Source organism: Barbus barbus, assembly GCF_936440315.1.
Source record: "Barbus barbus genome assembly, chromosome: 7".
NCBI classification, from domain to species: domain Eukaryota; kingdom Metazoa; phylum Chordata; class Actinopteri; order Cypriniformes; family Cyprinidae; genus Barbus; species Barbus barbus.
The window spans coordinates 10,053,976-10,072,577 of record NC_136735.1 but is presented as its reverse complement, the minus strand read 5'-3'; the positions used below and the strand labels follow the sequence as shown (position 1 = coordinate 10,072,577).

General features: G+C 37.7%; 1 protein-coding gene across 2 annotated transcripts in view; it reads right to left on the bottom strand.

Annotated features, from left to right (window-relative positions):
* Positions 1–13,707: 13,707 nt before the first annotated feature.
* atp11a (ATPase phospholipid transporting 11A) overlaps positions 13,708–18,602 on the bottom strand; it is a 62,080-nt gene continuing 57,185 nt past the window's right edge. The window contains exons 30-32 of one of the 2 annotated variants that reach the window (XM_079420498.1): positions 18,116–18,237; positions 17,287–17,366; positions 13,708–15,649 (exon numbers count right to left, since the gene is read on the bottom strand). In XM_079420498.1, coding sequence (XP_079276624.1) covers positions 17,315–17,366; positions 18,116–18,237 — 174 coding nt within the window. In that variant the 3' untranslated portion in view covers positions 13,708–15,649; positions 17,287–17,314. Of the gene's footprint in view, positions 15,650–17,286; positions 17,367–17,831; positions 18,238–18,602 lie in introns of those variants that run through there. The other variant, XM_079420497.1, reaches the window with a different exon arrangement.

The following is an 18,602-nucleotide window of genomic DNA, read 5'->3' as shown; positions in this document are numbered from 1 at the left end:
TTTTTGATTCTTTAAACCCCAAACCTGGAGTCTTGTTTCAGATAGTGGAACCATATCTGTGCTGCTTGACACAATGGACTTGACAGACAACCAGATTTACCTGCCGAGGGTCTGGTTAGGGTTACTCTACTCTTATTATGCTCTCTGAAAGAGAACAGGTAATGGAGTCTGAGGGCGAGGTGGAGGACCGCAGACTGCGCCCTTTATTCAGCTCTACCTTGATTACCTGAAACTCAGGTAATTGCAGCGGCTCTATTTCAGACGCTGTTTACCCCTTCAGAAATAATCATCTGATCAGTCTGCCCTCACCTGGGGCAGTAAAGAGCACTGAACTGGCACAACCCAACTCCCCTATCATTGTCACTGCTCCACTGACTGTTTCGCCACACCAGAATTACTGCAATACTAATATACATCCATACACTAGCAGTCACCCGCCTCAGTATAACAGCAAGCTTAAGCTTCCGCCTCAATACAATGACTGACATCTTTAAAATTTGCGACAATCGGAAATTTGCCAAAGACTAAGTGCTGTTACAGTATGATTTATCTGATCAGGGGGCCAGGAGAGAGAGGGAGGGAAGGAGGGATGAGGAAAGCAAAAGAAAACCCTCTTCTAGCCCGTGGGGATAGCAGACCTCTTGTATTTTTGATCAGTATGCCTCTATTTGACTGTAACTATTTCCAGACCTCCTGCCTGCTTGGTTTGCCTATAGTGCAGGCCAAGCCACAATAGCGTCCCGCCGCGCTGCTCCGGCTGCCTCCATGCTTTCAGGCAGAGCAGAGCCTCGCTGCCGTGGTGATTCATTATTCCGTTGCCCCCAGTGACTGGGAGCAGGCCAAGCCCCCTCCTGCCAAACAGGCCACTAAGTGGCAAGAGACGAAATGAGTGACATTTCCTAAAAGTTCTGACCTTTGTTTTCCCATTGAGTCAGCTGCCATGTTGGAGAAAAAGTAGTGCACTTTGAAAGAAGTGTGCGCATACACGTTTTAAAGCCGTTTGTTTTGCTACTGTTTGTTTTGTAGTTAAAACACCAGATACAATTCACCTGTTAGCTGCAATAATATATTGATATTTATGTTAGTGAAGGCATGAATCTAATAAAACAAAGTTTAAAAAAAGTAATGTCACAAAATGAAAGAAAAAAGAAATTACATTTTCCTTTGAAGAAATTAACTCTTTTAAGACAAGGATTTTGGAATGTGTTTTACTGTAGCTTATTAAATAGAACTAAAAATGAAATATAATTAATTGTCATTAAAATAATCTTTATGGCACTAATAGTTTGTTTTCAGAATTTGATGTGGAATATTTAAACATTCTTTTTTTAGCACCGGTGGTTCCATGAAGAACCTCCATAATAGAACCTCTCCATTGCAAAAAAAAAAGGTTCTTTTTGGTGTAAAATGTGTCTTCAGATTATGAAATCTTCACACTAAGAAAAAAAAAGTTATTTTAAGAACTGTTCACTGAAAGGTTTTGGGGGGAACCAAAAAATGGTTCTTAGTGATGTCATAGAAGAACCATTTTTGGTTTCCCAAAGAACCTTTCAGTGGACAGTTCTTTAAAAACATTTTAGAACGTTTAAATAAACATATAAAGATACGTTTTTTCATTATAAGGAATCTTTTGGTGCAATTGAAACGGGTGTTAACGGTTCTTCGTGAAACCATAGATGGCAAGAAAGAACCTATATTTTTAAGACTGTATGTGACCTGACATGTTTTAGAAGACGCATCTATGCGATTTTATTAGCTTACAGACATAACACAACTCGATGAATTTATGAGAGATCACGGCTTATCCACTTTCAAAAATGATGTGTTTTAAATGCCGATTTTGACGCGTGCTTTTGTTCTTAGAAGTCACGCGGCATTGGACCCACCCTGCGTGCGCGAGAGTCCACATTTATAAATGGCGCACGTTATAAATGGCGTTGATCTCGCGCTCACCGCACCGCTGCGCTGCGTGCGTCTCGAATCTAAACCACGGTCGCCACTTTAAGCCGCTGACTCCAGACCTCGATAATAACATCCTGACTGCCCACCGGAGCCGCAGAAATCAAGCTTGCCACGGACGCTAGGGCTGTAACGGCTGCTCGGCAAGACCTGTCGGTCACACAGAGCCGCGCACCCGCCGCGCTCGGACCAGCGCTAATTGTTTGACTAATTGAACTCTGCGTGCAGCTGCCCTCCGTTCTCGGTAATCAACATGTGATTCAGGCGGTGGAACATTTCTCAAACTTCGGCTATTATTTTTTATGGCCATTTCATATTCTTGACTTTTAATGTTCAGACACTAATAGGCTATTCATATTCATCTTATTTAAATATCTATACAGTTGAAAAGACTTTTACAGTTTGTTGGGTGTTACTTGTTTATTAATTTACTGGTCAGCTCTAATGCATCAATATATATATTATAACCTACAGCAAATCCATGCAGAACAGCATCTTTTACCGTCTTCAGTCTATCAGATTTTCTCAGAAACCCTCTATTATGTTCCAAAAATGTTAAACTCCTATCGATTTCTTTGAAAATTCTGCATGTTTTAAAGATAATGTTGTTCACAGACCCCTTGGAGAAGTAGAAGGGACCCTCTGGTTGAAAACTCTGGATCCAGACAGAAACATTAAGCCTATGATTTTCTTTAGAAGAGCTGATATGTTCTTTTTATTCTCTCTTCTTTTGTCACACATTGGTGCTGTGTTTACACACAGTAGCATCACAAATGAGATCATATTAATATCTCTGTTGTTTCTTCTATACAGCAATTAGATTATACAGTGCAAATGGAGAGTTTAGCTTTCACCTTCTGACTTTTAGTTAGTGATCCCATGCTTCTAAATGTTCAGAAGAGATCTTAAGCACACACACATACAGAGAGAGAGAGAGAGATGTGATGCAAGTAGAAAACAAATCAGACAAAATTCATGTCTAGATTAATTATAACTGCAAACTGTATTAAGCTATGGGAGCTTTGAAAGTGCAACCTCAGAATAACACAAGTTAGAGAACCAAACGCACACAGTCTCTGTCTCTCTTCACTCCTCACCTGCCTCTATATCTTTCTCTTTCAGCTCTTTCTTTCTCTTCTTCTTGGCTTCCCTTATTCTCTCTTCTGAGGTTTGGCATCTCTCCATAGAAGAGGATTCAGGAAGTTTGGCTGGCAGCGAAACCATTTCATATGCCTGTTTTACAGGGAAAGCGTTATTTGTCTTTGTGTAAGAGACAGTCACCTTCATCTCCACACAAATCCTCTGTCTACAGCCAACCCTGACCTCTCTGTCACCCATGTGATTCACCAGGTGCTGTACTGCATGAGTGGAGGAATCTAACCACTGCGCTCAAATGTGAAGATGGATGTTATAGTTAGACAAATATCAGTATTTCTATGGTTAGACATGTTTACCATCTTCACAATGTAAATTGTCCTGTACTGTTTGTGATAAGAAAATGAATGGCATTGACTTAAGGAGAAATGTGTTTTAAATCACATGACACTGAAAAAAAAAAATATCAGGAATAAATTAATTTTTAAAATATATTCAAATAGAAAATGGTTCTTTTAATTTGTAATAACATTCCACAATATTACTGTTTTATTTTTAAAGTTACTTTAAGAACACTGATGCAGTCAAGATGAGTATCTTTTTAACAATCCACAAGGTCCTTTGAAAACTGCTGTTGAGAGAAAAGTATTACTGTATTGATGTGACGTGAGGAAATTGCTTTTGGTTGCTGAAAGGATCGACATACAGTTCTCCATCTTTCAAAAACTAAATAAATAAAAACTAAAATTCTCAGCCTACTTCCTGTCTTTTCCTTGGCACCATGCTTCAGTTCATTGCTCTGACCAGTGGAGACATTGAAGCAGAAGAAGGACTCTGAAGAATGGATGTTAATCATGACTACTTTACACAGACTGATTTTGCACTATGCACTGTCACCACAAACACTCAAATCAACATCATCTCATTTCAGGATTTCTGTCTGTTGAAAATGTTTGATTTCTGAAAAGTCCTTTTATTAGGTGTGAATGTCCATTAGTCTAATAAAGAAACCTAAAAAAAAGCAGGTTTTAGACATTGATAGGATTTTTCTTTAGTTGCAGTCAGGTACACTGAGGGAGGCTAATTACCTCCATAACAATAGGAAATAACTAAATGGACTCGTAATGACTTACATTCAGAGTAAAGACAATGACCTGAACCTCATCATCCAATCTAACCATACTGTAGAGCGAGATGAGAGATACCACAATTCAACCATCAATTCAACCCAATCGGATCAGAGCAATCAGCTTCCTAAACCACTCGCTCATTCGGCTGAGGCTCATTTCGTACCTTTTAACCTCTCCTTTCTCCACAGGCTTGGCTTTTAGTATGACAGACAAAGTGTGTAGGGAGTATCTAATGGAATGGACCCAGCGGGGTGCAGGCTGCTTTTGGGACTGAGCCGGGGCCTAATGTCAGGTCAACAGGTATATGCAGTAAGGTAGAGAGTGAGCGACCCGGGGTACTCTGCTCTTAGTGAGGAAAAAACATCTGTACAATGCCAATTTCTTAACAAATTTCTCTGTCTTACTCCTTTTCTTCCTTCTTTACATTACCATCTTCATTCCTTCCTTCTATCTGCTCTCTCTCTCTTTGTATCATTCAAAGTTTGGGTTTAGTAAGATTTCTAAATGTTTTTGAAAAAAAAGTATCTTATGCTCACAAAGGCTGCATGTATTTGATCAAAATGTAGTCAATATTGTGGTAATATTATAACAGTTTCAAATAACATGTTTTAACGTAATTTATTCCTATGATGGCAAAGCTGAATTTTCAGCATCGTTACTCCAGTCGTCAGTGTCACATGATCCTTCAGAAATCATTCTAATATTCAGATTTGCTGCTTAAGAAAAATTTCTTATTATTATTATTATTATTAATGTTGAAAACAGTTGTACTGCTCAATATTTTTGTGGGAACTCAACTGTGATGTCTCTCTCTCTCTCTCTCTCTCTCTCTGATGAATGCTTAGTTCCAAAAATGTATTTAAAATAAAAAAGTAACATACTAACGCTCTATACTGTCACTTTTGACCAATTTAATGTCATTGCTGAATATAAGTATTAATTTATTTTCAATGAATGAAATAATCTATTTTGAATAATGGAAATTAAAATTTGATTATCATCAATTAAAAGGAAAAGGTTTTTGAGATTTAAAGCATTTTTACACAATCAAGTGTATTCACCACTGTACAAATTAAAGCCTACTTTCATTATACACTTTTTATTCTTTCAGATCATTGTGTTCAGAATTGTCTGATCTGCCGGTTTGAAAATGAAGCTGAACATTGAATTATAGTATTCTAAAGCTATTTTTTTCCATGAAGTCTTTTTGTAGACTATCATAGTGCATAGTTGTTACCTGAGAAGTGCTAAATGAACTATTCCTCTTTTCAATTTATATTCTCAGCATGACTAAAATGATAACAGTCTAAAACTAGGAGGATGGGACCATTTTGTTAACAAAATGTACTTAATGGCTATTCTGGAATCATATTTCAATAGCTGAAGTGATTGGCCTGATATTAGAAACCATTTTATTACATGAATGTTTATAGTAGCGATGTTAATTTGTAATTCAGAAAGCTCTGTGATAATACTCTGTAATCTGTAATGCAGTAACAGTGCCCCCTTTTGAGTGGAGAGGCCCTTGATCTGTAACCTTAAAATAGACCATGAATCTGTGGGTGAGTGTGTGCTTTTGTGTGTGCTCCTATAGTTTCTGTAAGGTTTTTTATGAATATCAACCAGTGAAGAATGATTGAACAAGCTCACTTTTCTTTCACTGTATAAACCGATCCATTCAAAATCCTTTCAAAATGGAGGGCGTTACATTTAGAAAAGCAAATGTTGATAATAGTATTTGAAGTGAAATGCAATAAAAGTCTTTATTTACAGATCGTATCTGTTGTACAGTAAAGTGCACATTAAAAGCTACTTTGCAAAACCTGTCGGTCTACTTCCTAGCAAACTATTGCATTTGGCAAACCAGCTGAGCGGACAGCGACTCCACATCGACAGGTGATACTAACCGTTGGCGTTAACAAATAAAACATCTCATATACCTGGGATGTGTGACAAGTCACTAGCCAAAGCGTCCCAGAATTCCTAGGATCTTGGGAGCCTGCCAAAAGATGTCAATCATCTGTAAGCCAATCCAACATGAGAGTAGGAGGGTTCCAGGGATCATGTTCTGGTTGGTTTAGGATCTATGGATCAGCGGCCTTCAGCGATTACTGAAGTCAAACATCAACCATCTCACATTAACCTGCCTCTGATGAAACCGATAAAACCTTTCAGGAAGGCAATAACCAGAAAATGCAACCAAGAGAGCCACTGTTTTATACAATTCCACCTGTGTTGATGGGTCTGACAAATGTAAAGTGCTGGATCATGTTTATGGAGTCTCACAATGTGTATTTGTTTTTATAAACCCTCAAACTCGCTGGAATTGTAATGGCTTTGAACATGTCTTTGTCAAACTGTAATACGCCATGAATCACAATCACTGGTTTCAATTACAACAGCAATGGAAATGTTCTGTCTGCAGGTGACCTGATTGAAGTCTCTTGAGTCGATGTGTATCTGATGCGATATGATGTACCTCAGGGAGGGTACTTGAAGAGAGAAGAGTATCTTACAGATCAGAGATATCACTGATCCCATAATAATCCCATGATAATCCTACTGCGAGACAGCACTTAATCATCCTGTTTGTAATGTGATATGGATTAGGCCATTAGCTATCAGCATGGCCACTAGACTGACACGCCATAGGCACTAATACAAGCCAAACAGCCAGGAATTGAGCCATTGACACAAAACTGAGCTCAGTCAAACCACCTTTCTCAATGTACTGTAAATCATTATATTTAATGCACACTTGCTGATTTCTGTAAAAACTTGTTAATTTCTTTATAAAAATCTTAGTGAATGAGCCATACACATAAATTCTTAAATTATTACTTTTTTCACACAATATTAATTCAAAATTCACTTAAAATGCAATTATCTGATGACACGGCTGTCAATAAATCATAACAATTTCATTATAATTTGAATTAAAATATAATTTAATAATTTCTACCAGTGGGTGATAATCTCAAAATGGCCAAATAATGTCTGATTAAACAGCCTGGCCAACATATCAGTCTATCTTTATTACTGATTCTGTTCATGATATTTTTCTTGTACTGACGCATTGTCCATGAATCTACACACGCCGGATTTGTATGTATTGTGTGTACATATCACATTGACTCCCTGCAGTAAAAGCTTTTAATTTGAACTGTATTGTTCCTTTAATTAACTATACCTTCACACTAGCATGAGCGTCCCTTTCTTCCTGTCTGTCACACAGCCAAAGGGTAACTTTCATCCCGGATCAGGTGACTGAGTAAAGCTGCATCATGTATGATCTCTGCAGCAGAGGAACACAATGAGATGATCCTGCACACACAAACACACATTTAAACTCAATAACATACTATTTATATGTTTTCCCCCTCCACTTATAGAGAAAATCACTATTTTAGAAAAAAACCCATGGTGCAATCACAATATCATGCAAGGACACTGGTTTCCACAGAAATCGTCCCATGTCTGTGGAAATACATTCTTCTGCTCACCTCTAAACACCTGACCCACAGCTGTATTCACTGGACTGACACAAAACTCCCTGAGGTTCTTCAGAATAGTTCTTATTATGTGATACAGTGGGATTAGAGAGACCTCAGCGAGAAAAGGAGAGTTTGTATCCTAATGAATTTGCCCTGTGGTGATCTCTGGAAGCAGAGCTCAAATACATAAATTCTACATATTGTGTTGATGAATTGAATTTTTCTTTAAAGAGCAAACCTGGTCGATAGTGGTCATTCGCACCATGGTCTGAATGGCACTCAAGGCTACGTTCCCGCTCCAAATGAGAACAAGAATTTGATAGGGTCAATGCGCACATATATTTCTTTATGTATGTGGTGTGAGATATGTGTGAGTCGCTGTGAGACTTCTTTTCACCTAAAGAGGCACCTCAGCCTTGTGCAATCTTCACTCTTTTGATTCAAGAGCAAGATATTTCCGAACAAAGAACTGTCACCCATTTTCTCTATTAGAAACTTGCAGTGAAAACAAGTCTTTGACTGAGAAGACATCCTTCAAACAAAAAAACAAACAAACAGCAGAATTTGCAAGGTTAACAGACCTGGAGAGGAAAAGAGTCGCTTCAGACCCAAAGCCCAATTTACTTGGATTGTGCTCATGGCTGTCTCTTTTTCTGAAAGGAGTGCATGCACCGGTTTGCTTTCAAGGCGATGACACTAACAATAAGCTCTGGGACTGTAAACAAAAACGGGCCGTACCAAAATGGTAACATTTTTGAGTCTTAATTTTCCCAGTAAACGGGAATATGTTCTTCAATTTCGCAAGTCAACACACACACACATACACACAGCATCAGACGGTCATGTGGGATGTTCAAGGAGCTCTAAGTGCTATCCTGTTTACACTTTCTCAGATGGGACCCCGAGCACCTGGTAATTAAAATTGCTAATCATGCACAATTACCCATCCAAGCTCCCCACACCGAAAGTGGCCTCTCACACTCTCTGGAAGTGTGGGGTAAAGGGGAAGAATGTTAGTTATCTTTTGATTAGTGTTCTATGGCAGGAGCACCTCTCACCGCAGTTTTGTCTCGCGGAGCAGCCACCGCGAAGTCATCGACAAAAGAGAAGCGAACATCTGCTAGAGGTTGTCCGATGTTGCCAAGACCACCAGGCCAGGTGCAGATTTTACTGAGAGAGCTCGTTCCAGGGGAAAGAAGCACGTGGCGGCACCCTTGCAGGGCAAACATCCCGACGCCGTCACCTGTTTCTTTGTGCGTCACCAGCTGAGCGTTTAGGATCCACAGCTGCCTCCAACCCAAATCCCATTCTTGTGTTTGTTTTGCTTCCAAAACGAGTCACCTGTTTTAAGTTGGTCACCTCAGGGCCTGTTTGTAATGGAAACCATTATTTGAACAGAAAACATATAAGCAAACATCACTTCTGCTCTTCATATTGTAGTTCATAAAATCAGTCAATATATTTTAATGGGGGAAATAGTAAATAAATGATCTACTTATTTGATGGGTTTCAAATTATTTTTGCAGTTATTTTCAGGGTGCACTTGTCTCATTGTTTGCATTTAACTAACATCAAATGCATAGTTTTCTATTATAATTATTAATTTGGGATAAGTAATGACTTAAGTAATAAGTACTTAAATTTGATCTTTTTTTATCTCAGTATCTATTTTGCATCTGAGTTTTATGGTTACGCTTTTATGAATACATACAGTTCTGGGTAGTAACTGATTACATCTGGATTTAAAAAGTACTTGTAATTGGATTATATTACATTTTATTATTATGATTACATATTATTCATAAAATGGCAGTAAATCCTACTGTGTGTCATATACTATATTTACCTATACATAATTTAGCAATCCATGTTTCTGAATATGGAGGAAAGAGCAATGGTGGGTTTAAATTAAGTTAGAAGAAAAAAAAGTAATCTAAAAGTAGGATAATCTAAAAAGTAGTCAGAATGCATTACTTTAAATGAACAACCTAGATCATGTCAATAACTACAATTTTCATAATGTAATCTGTATTTATATATATATATATATATTTAAATATATATATATATATTTATGTTTAATATAGATGTACCATATATAGCATCTATTTTGCACATTTGAGTTTTGTGGTAATGCTTTCATGAATTTGCTTTAATTGAAATTTGTATACACTCACACAAAAAAATATTTAAAAGAAATCTTTACACACACACACAGACAGAGAGAGAGCGAGAGAGATTAATGCATACGTTACTTGTAATGTAAAAACAACTGTATAGTTTAAAGTCTCCTAACCTTACGTTCTGACTTCCTTTTGGGGAGGTTCAAGCTTTAATTGGGGGTGACGGGGTCAGCAGAGCCCTTCAAAATGCATCCTGGTTAGGGGCAGTCCACGGAGTAATTAGCATGCTAGCTGGGGAGGGCTGCGGAAAACAATCGCCCCTGCTGTTTGCTCGAGTTCGCATCCGTTGACATGACTTAATTGGCCGTGTAATAATGTCGAGCTGAGGAGGGCTTGAGTGAAAGGGCTGTCCCGGTTCCCACAAACCCCGGGGCCAGCGCCAATCTAGCCCTGTGCTGAAAGACCAACGGGAAGAAAAGCGAAGTGAAGGATTCCGCCGTTAATTAGGCGCGCCCTGTTGCCATAGCCACACACTGCCCAGCAGGCCTGCTGCGCGCGGATGGATGACGCGGAGCACCGTGGGTAGCCAAACTCAGACCGGCCGCTGATTAGGGTATTGTTCCCGTGTTTATTACTTCGACGAATGATCGTTATTAATGAATTTCAATTGGACTTTGTTTTGCTCATATTAGGCTTAAATCGAAGGTGCAGCACGTTTAGTTCTGTCAGTAATTAGAGGACTGGTTTATATGCTCACGACAAACACAAATAGCTCAGTTACTTTTTGGTGACCCAAACTGGATAAAATTACAGGAAGATTTTGTATTGAATTTGATGTTTAATTATTGTTACTGTAGGCAGCACGTTTAGTTCTGTCAGTAATTAGAGGACTGGTTTATATGCTCACGACAAACACAAATAGCTCAGTTACTTTTTGGTGACCCAAACTGGATAAAATTACAGGAAGATTTTGTATTGAATTTGATGTTTAATTATTGTTACTGTAGGCTACATGTGTCCACCTTCATCTACTCAATCACGGATAATCTGCGTGATTCAAAAACACTGATAAATGATTAAAAAAAAACAAGATAAAGCTCAATTTACTTAATTGAATTTCATTATCTGGAATTATGACATCAGTTTTAACAGCATGTGATTGCGTTATAATAGAGGCAAGCAATATTGTGAGCAATCAGCATTTATTTTCTTTGTTAAAATAATAATTTTTCAAAGAAATCACAACAAACAAAGGTTTCTCGTCTTTCTGTTGGTCTCCAGCACATTGCATGTCTCTCAGGCTGGAGTGGTTGTCAGGAGCAGAGCGTCCTCCACTGGTATATTTTGACTGGCTGTTAGTTCAATCGTTTTATAGATATAACAGGTAATTATGCGTTATATAATGCATACCTGTGTCTCTCACAGGTGCATATACATTCAGAACACTGTCAGCACAGATTGTTATTGACAAAAGCAGCCGATTTAAATAAGGCCATCTGTCAAAAATAAATCAATTTTTTTGGGACTTTGAAAGAGTAAACGTTCAATCATAATTTGAAAATATCATACAGTGTTTGTGTCAATTAAAAGAGCCTGTGTTTTAGCACAGAGACTTGTTCTTTTTATTTGCAGGCCTAATATTTCCCCAGCTGGATTTCATTTTCTATATTGGTCTTTAGAAACACGTGTTTTGGCCCTTTAATATGATGAATATAATAAAGCATATTCCTCTTTTGATATTCAATCTTCTAAAGTCTGCTTATGCAAATAGTGCCTTTCAAATCAAGATGGCTGAACTTGCTTTTGAAAGTGTTGTCTGTAATCCTCTGATATAATTTATTACAATACAGGCATGTCTTTCTTCATCAGAGGAGAACCTCGTGGACACTCTTTAGAGACACACCAAATGAAGGTGTATTCAATGTAGGCTAAATAAGGTCTTTTGATAAAGCAGTTTAAAGGTGGTTTATGTATAAAACTTTGCATAAATCAATAGTGCGTGTGCATGTATTTTACAGTCCTTTAGATGACCAAGTCCAGCTTTAATTGCTGTATTAAAAAAATAGCCTATTAGTGTGGAAAGATTATATGTGGAAAAAAGTCTTTTCGGTTCAAATCCTAAAGTTCATAGATCCAAACTTGAGGAAATGGACATTTTTGCACCTTCAACATGATCAACCTTTTCTATAGATTGCAGCGTTGTGGCCATGATTTATCTGGTCTGCTTTAAGAGTATAACAAGTATTAGTGAGCTTGTTCAGCATCTCCATCAGCGCACTTCAAAACTAACGAGAGAAATCTAGGGACGCTATCAAATGAAATTTCAGAGCAATTTGTTCTTTTATAATAAGAGGTTAAGAGGGGACCGTGTGACGACTCATTTGCCCTTTCTCTCATTTTTTCTCGCTCCTTCGCTTTGCTCTCTTTGCATTCATTGCTCAAGGTCAGTGCTGGAGGCAACTGTGAGGTTACAGCTGTGACGGCAAGGTCAGAATCTTTTGACATGCTTTCTGGCACAGAAATGTAGAGGTGAAGATGGGGCGAGTGGAATGAGCCTGCTACATGTAACCTGACATTTTTAAATGGGTAGGAAAAATACTTTCACAGTCCTTGACTACCTTTGCATTAAACACATTCTTAACCAATGGCCTTATTCTGTGCCATATATGTCATATACATACATACTGTGTGTGTGTGTGTGTGTCCTCAGAAAGGGTGATTTTTAAACCAGTCGAGAAAGAACTTTGTTTAAAATCCATTTTAAAAATCCAATGTTTTGCAAATTGTAAAGCTTTACTAAAATTCCTTTCCAGGAGCCATGGTGGTCTCGTCAAATCGAACAGAAGTGTCATCACATCATAGACATCCAACTCAAATCAAGTAAGAGGTCTTTAGCAGCACCTCAATGTGTTCTGGACCGTTGAAAGACATTTTAAATCAATAATGAACCAAACCATCTAGCACTGCCAGAGAAAGTGCAGAAAGTTAAATGACTCATAAATGATCTTAGCAAATAACAGCAATTTCAGATCTAATAGAGCGATTTCACAAGTCCTTGAGCATGGCCCCACACACACACACATCTAAGAACACATAAATGTACACACCATTAAACATTTTAAATGAAGACTTAGTCAGTGGATTACAGCTTCCAGAAACCTCCAGCAGTGTCTGTGGGCCACAGTCTTTATTTATCCTGATTGATTTTAATTTAATGAAATGGTCAGTTATGCTATTTTGACACTTACCTGTTGAGTGTTGACTAGACGATCTATCAGCATGATGTACGACAATATTATTATAACCGGGTTTTCAGCCATGCTTGGCAAAATGTATACATGTGGGTCTATTTAAAAGCAATATCACACGGCTCTTTAATCGTAGACACAAGGTCGCAGGTAACCATTTCCAATTTTAATATTCAGTATTGCAGCATGATTGCAAATGTGAAATTGCTTTTACACAACATTTAATAATTTAAATTTCATACAAGTAATTCATATAAAGTGTGTAGTCTTCTGTCAACGAACAAATTGTTAAACTACCAGAAGCCAAAGGATCAAATTTGTTTACTGCCATGTAAATATTATATATATATATATATATATATAAATAAATCTTACATTTAATTGATAATAATAATCTGGAAGGAGCTGGTTGTATGTAGAGAATTCATTTTTGAGGCAGCCTTAATGCTACACTTTGCTGCCACCTTGAGGTCATATTATACAAGTACAGGTGTTGTGCCATTGGGTTTTCTTCATTATTACTTCCATGGTGAGCTAAATCAAACACTTTAGCACCAGAAGAATTTGCCTCTTAATGTGAGGTACAAAACTAGTTGCTGTGATATTTCATTGAGAATCACTTCTGTCATAAGGAAAGAGAAAAGGCCCAAGGCTTTCAAACATTTAAATCTCTTTCTTTATTACAAGCGTTTACTTTTTCTTGCTGTTAATAGCTACAGAAAAAAAAAACTGGCAAAAATTCACATATCTACAGATATCAACCTTTTAAAAACTTTATACAAAAGGAGCCCAAACTGTACATAAATATTACTACATACGTAAATGCTGTAAAGTGTACAGTAGTATACATATATATACTGTATATATAATAAATTTATGAGCAACATCACTTTTGTGCGGATAAAAACAAACAAAAAAAAGCTTTAGCTATTTAGTTAATCTGAATAGGCTGGCACAGATGAAGCCCCACTACAGGCACTAAAGCCTTCAGTTATAGCAGTAGACATCTAATCAAATATTTGGTCACACCTGCTTTAAAAACAGTGAGTGTATTTCCTACAGTCAGTGTGAGCAATGACCATGCACATCATCTTAAAAACTACCTCAAACATATTTAAAATCATCAAACAAAAAACAGACCGTTAAAGCTATTTTTTTTTTTACTTTCATCTTGAAGTTGACTTCTCCCATGACCTTACATTTGGTTGTTTTAAAACTGAACAGTAACATTCTTACTCTGTAACTGTAAGTAGTTCTCTTCATCCTCTAGATACAAAAGTAGCAAAAAGACTTTTTTTTTTCACAAGATATACAAAATACCTATTTCATATAGCCTTTTTAGACAGACAGAATACAGTGTTTGCCAGTGCCTGAACGCACCCCTGAGGCAGACAGTGTTCAGTGATCAAATTATTTGTACATTACAAAAAATAGTTCTGATTTAAAACAACAGTTTGTCAGAAACAAGAAGAAAACACATTTGTGAAGGGACATTTGTTCTAGAACCACCTTGCTATGGTAGTTTGCAGTTGCCATTCTCGGCTATCCAATTAGCGCTATGCAATTTTTGTTTAGTGCACAATAGTGGCTTTTTTCTTTTGTTACATTCAGGAAGCCAAAAAGAACAAAAACAGGAAGTACAGTAGAATGCAAAACAAAAATAAAAAATAACAGTAAAAAAAACATGAAATTAATTAGTGTAATCCTATGATTTTTAATAAGCCTAGATTAATATAATAACTCGAGAATCTATGTAGAAGCACATTCTTGTTTTGTTTCAGATTTGCCAGCATTGATTAGTACTTGGTATCGTAGATGTGAATCACTTGGACTGGACTGAAAATTTGAACCAAAGTGGTTTATATAAATGAGAATATGACTCAAATGCTTGATAAAGCTCAGTGGTTGGTCCATTACTACGGCATCACGCGGCATGCAAAGTTCAGACCTCAATAATCAATAAAATAGACAGTGTTCGACTTTTGACAGTTTTTACATTCATACGAATTAAATAATACACTTTTGGACCAGAAAAAAAAAGTTGTCAACATGTTAGATAATTATGTAATTCATTCATTCATCCATCCACTCAGCCTTTGTAAACCTTGACATCAATATACTCATCAATATATACTATATTTAGATATAATGTGTGCATGAAAAAGGACATTCTGTTTTTACTATTCTGTGACATTTCATCAACATAAACCCCAAAAAATTGTTCAAAAATGACTCTTACACCTTTTAACAAACTAGCTATACCCATAAGACCTTTTTTTTAATCTGACACACTGTTGCAGGCCGACTGACGGGCAATGAAAACACGTATGTGCACGCTTCACTGAACTGAACGCATGAACATACATTGAGGTTAAAAAGCACCAGAAGGCACCTACCCACAAGAAGCTTGGAGTAACCATCAAAAAAGTGGTCTTGATGGTCTTTGACATCACCTACTTTCGCTTTCTGTCATGGATGATGGTTAAAATGGTGAAATGGGTGACTGGCCTCATCACGAGAACTGAATGACAGGGTAAGTGAAGGAAACCCATGCGTTGAAAGAAGTCGAGATGAAGAGATGATGCTCCAGGAAAACAACACTACATTCCAGAATCAATGTGAGCAGAAAAAAAAATGGCATGGAATGTGAAGGACAGGAGGGAAAGAGCCATGCAGACAAACATATAGTTTTGATGGTCAAATGGTCTGATTTTTAGTTTGGTTTAGTTCCATACCCGTTCCAGTGTCCCCTGGAATATAAACTTAAATGCATTCACTTAAATTCAAATCAATGTGAATTTGAATTCATTCACTGGACAGAGATGGAATTGAATATACTTAACAATATTTTTTATGAGAATGAAATATTAAGCAGGCAAATCATCACAGTAAAGTTCAATCTGTCACAGTGTTACATCTGGAATTTAAACTGAATTGCATTCGCATTCAATTTAAATCAATGTGAATTTGAATTCATCGACAGGACGGTGATGGAACTGAACATGCTTCAAGATATTTTTATGAGAATGATATATTAAACAGGTATGTCATCGGGTGTTCAATTAATTTGTTATAGTGGTATCTGGAATTTAAACTGAATTGCATTCACACTCAATTCAAATTCAATTCAAATCGATGTGAATTTGAATTCATTGACAGGACGGAGATGGAATTGAATGCACTTCACAATGCATTTATGAAAATGTCACTTTAAATGGGTGTGAGGCACATTTCCTGGGAATCATTTTAAAAAGCTCATCTTCTGTGTTATGCACACTAGAAAAGAGCCTTTTCTGTGAACATAGTGGCCAAGATAGGCCATCTGTGATGCTGACCTTGATTGGGCTGTTAGTTTAATGAGTTGTTCGTGAACAGTATCACAGGCTAATTATATCTGACTTATTTATATCAGATCATAAATTAGTTACGTGAAACTAAGAAATGATAACAACCCAACACAGGGCTCCAACAGTTACATTAATACAGACAAAAGGCTTTGGGAACAGTCATATAAGACGTTACAATCATGAAAGTATGCTGATGAGGAAGTTAATTTGTACTTTTTGTGAACGCACAAAGATGTTTACACCAACACAACAGTTCAATTTCATTCGTTTTTCTTCAGGAGCCCTGGGCCGTGTTGGTGGCACTGGACGATGTCGAATACTACTTTTATCGGCCTTCATCCTCAGCTGGTAAAATGTCAACTTAAGGCAGTGTGGTGGGATTCTTCTAATGCCATCAAACACTTTCCCTCCATTTCTCTTTGAGCATAAGGCAACAAACACACATTTAAATACTCCGTATTTCACAACCTTTGGTTCCAAACTGCGGTGTAAAAGATGGGAAATATTAGCATTAAGGCAGAACAGTCAAGCTAAGGTGGCTAGCATAGCCTTTAGCATTCTGTATCTGGTTCTACACTAAAAAAACTAAAGGACTGATTATACATAGGGAACTACAGAATTTTAAAGCAAATCGTCAAGCAGCTAGGAAAGAGTAACTGGTTGTCATGATGACACAAGTCAATGGTTTTACAAACTTTGGAACAGTAGAAAATGAGTGGATTTCCACCTTTTTGAAAGTTAAAGGGTGAAACATAATGACAGTCCAGTTACAATTTGTCTTCTCGTAGTTGTTCTAACAAAGGCCTACTTTCACACTCGCGCACACACACGCACACCGAGTTCACTCTAGTACAGTGCAGCAACAGAAATGGCCAAATTTAGCCACTTACAATGCAATCGGACAAAGACAATCGCAGGCTATGGAGTGTTCCTCGATAACAGGTTTGCGCAAACGCAACACCAGTTTGTTCTATAAAAAAGTAGGACAAGAAAAGAGAAGGAGCACAGGACAAAAAAGGGCAAGGGAGATGACAGAACAAAGAAAAGAAGGAGAAAAGAACAGGACAGTCAGTTTTGAGAGCATCCAAGGCCATTTTAACTGTCATCCACATTAATATTTAGTGGTAGGGGTTGCGTTTGAGATGGAAAGGTTTGTGCTACTACTGCCCAGTGTAGGTTTCAAGTAATTTTTCACATGAAGGATTTACAAGGGTAGGTGAGCGAACACGTAAACCCACAGTGTAAAGGGAACACGCTCTCACGTTTAAACGTACACACAAAGAAAACAAGATAAATAGGTCCCAAGGCTGCTTAGCGCAGTACACCACACTCGCAGATGGTGCAGCCAATTCAGTTTGGCCTTCCTCCAGCTTCTAAATTAACACACAGCATCGCTAGCCCATTAGCGTATACCACAAGAACGCCTTTCAGTGCTTTTGTTTTAGATAAAGGGTAACAAGCCAAGATTGGTCTCCAAATAGTGTCCCAATCTTGACTCTGGAATAATCAAGGGCTAATTTGATTGGATAAGTAGACTATTTCTTTCACACGGCCCGAGATTGTCATACGGACGTCTCGGGCCCTGGTGTGCTGTAGGCGTAAGCTGCCCCAGAGAATCTTGGGCTTTCTCCTATTCGGAGGAAGGAGCTGAAGTTGCAGTAATCAGGCCTGCCCCCCCAGTAGGTACACATCAGTTTTTTGGGAGGGGAGGAGTCAGACCTGCGGTGGGTGTGGTTCTGGTTTTCGTTGCCATGTCTGTCATGTTTCCGTGTAGGTGGAGCATGGAGGGAGGACAGAGGGGTGAACTCAGATAGGTGGCCCTTGTACAACTTGTCGGCATTCTGGAGAAAAGAATGAGGAAACAGTAAGAAAGAGTGTGAATTAGTAGATTGCATTGTATACTGGCATGTAAATGCAGGCACTGGTCACAAGCTGAAGCAACACAAATCCAAAGCCCCAGCAAGAAGCAATGCAAAAAATACCAAAATACTGCATACAAAATCACAAATCCAATGTTTACCACATGCACAAGTCCAGTCCCAGAAGATGCTAAACTGATCGATTGAGAGGCTGTTACAGAATAAACTGCTGAGAGAAATTTAGCTAAGGCTAGAGTTTTTTTTTTCCATTGGAGGATGAAAGGTCATTCACCCCAAAAAAAAAAAAAAGTTATATTTTTAAAATAAAAGTTTGGGGTTGGTGAGAT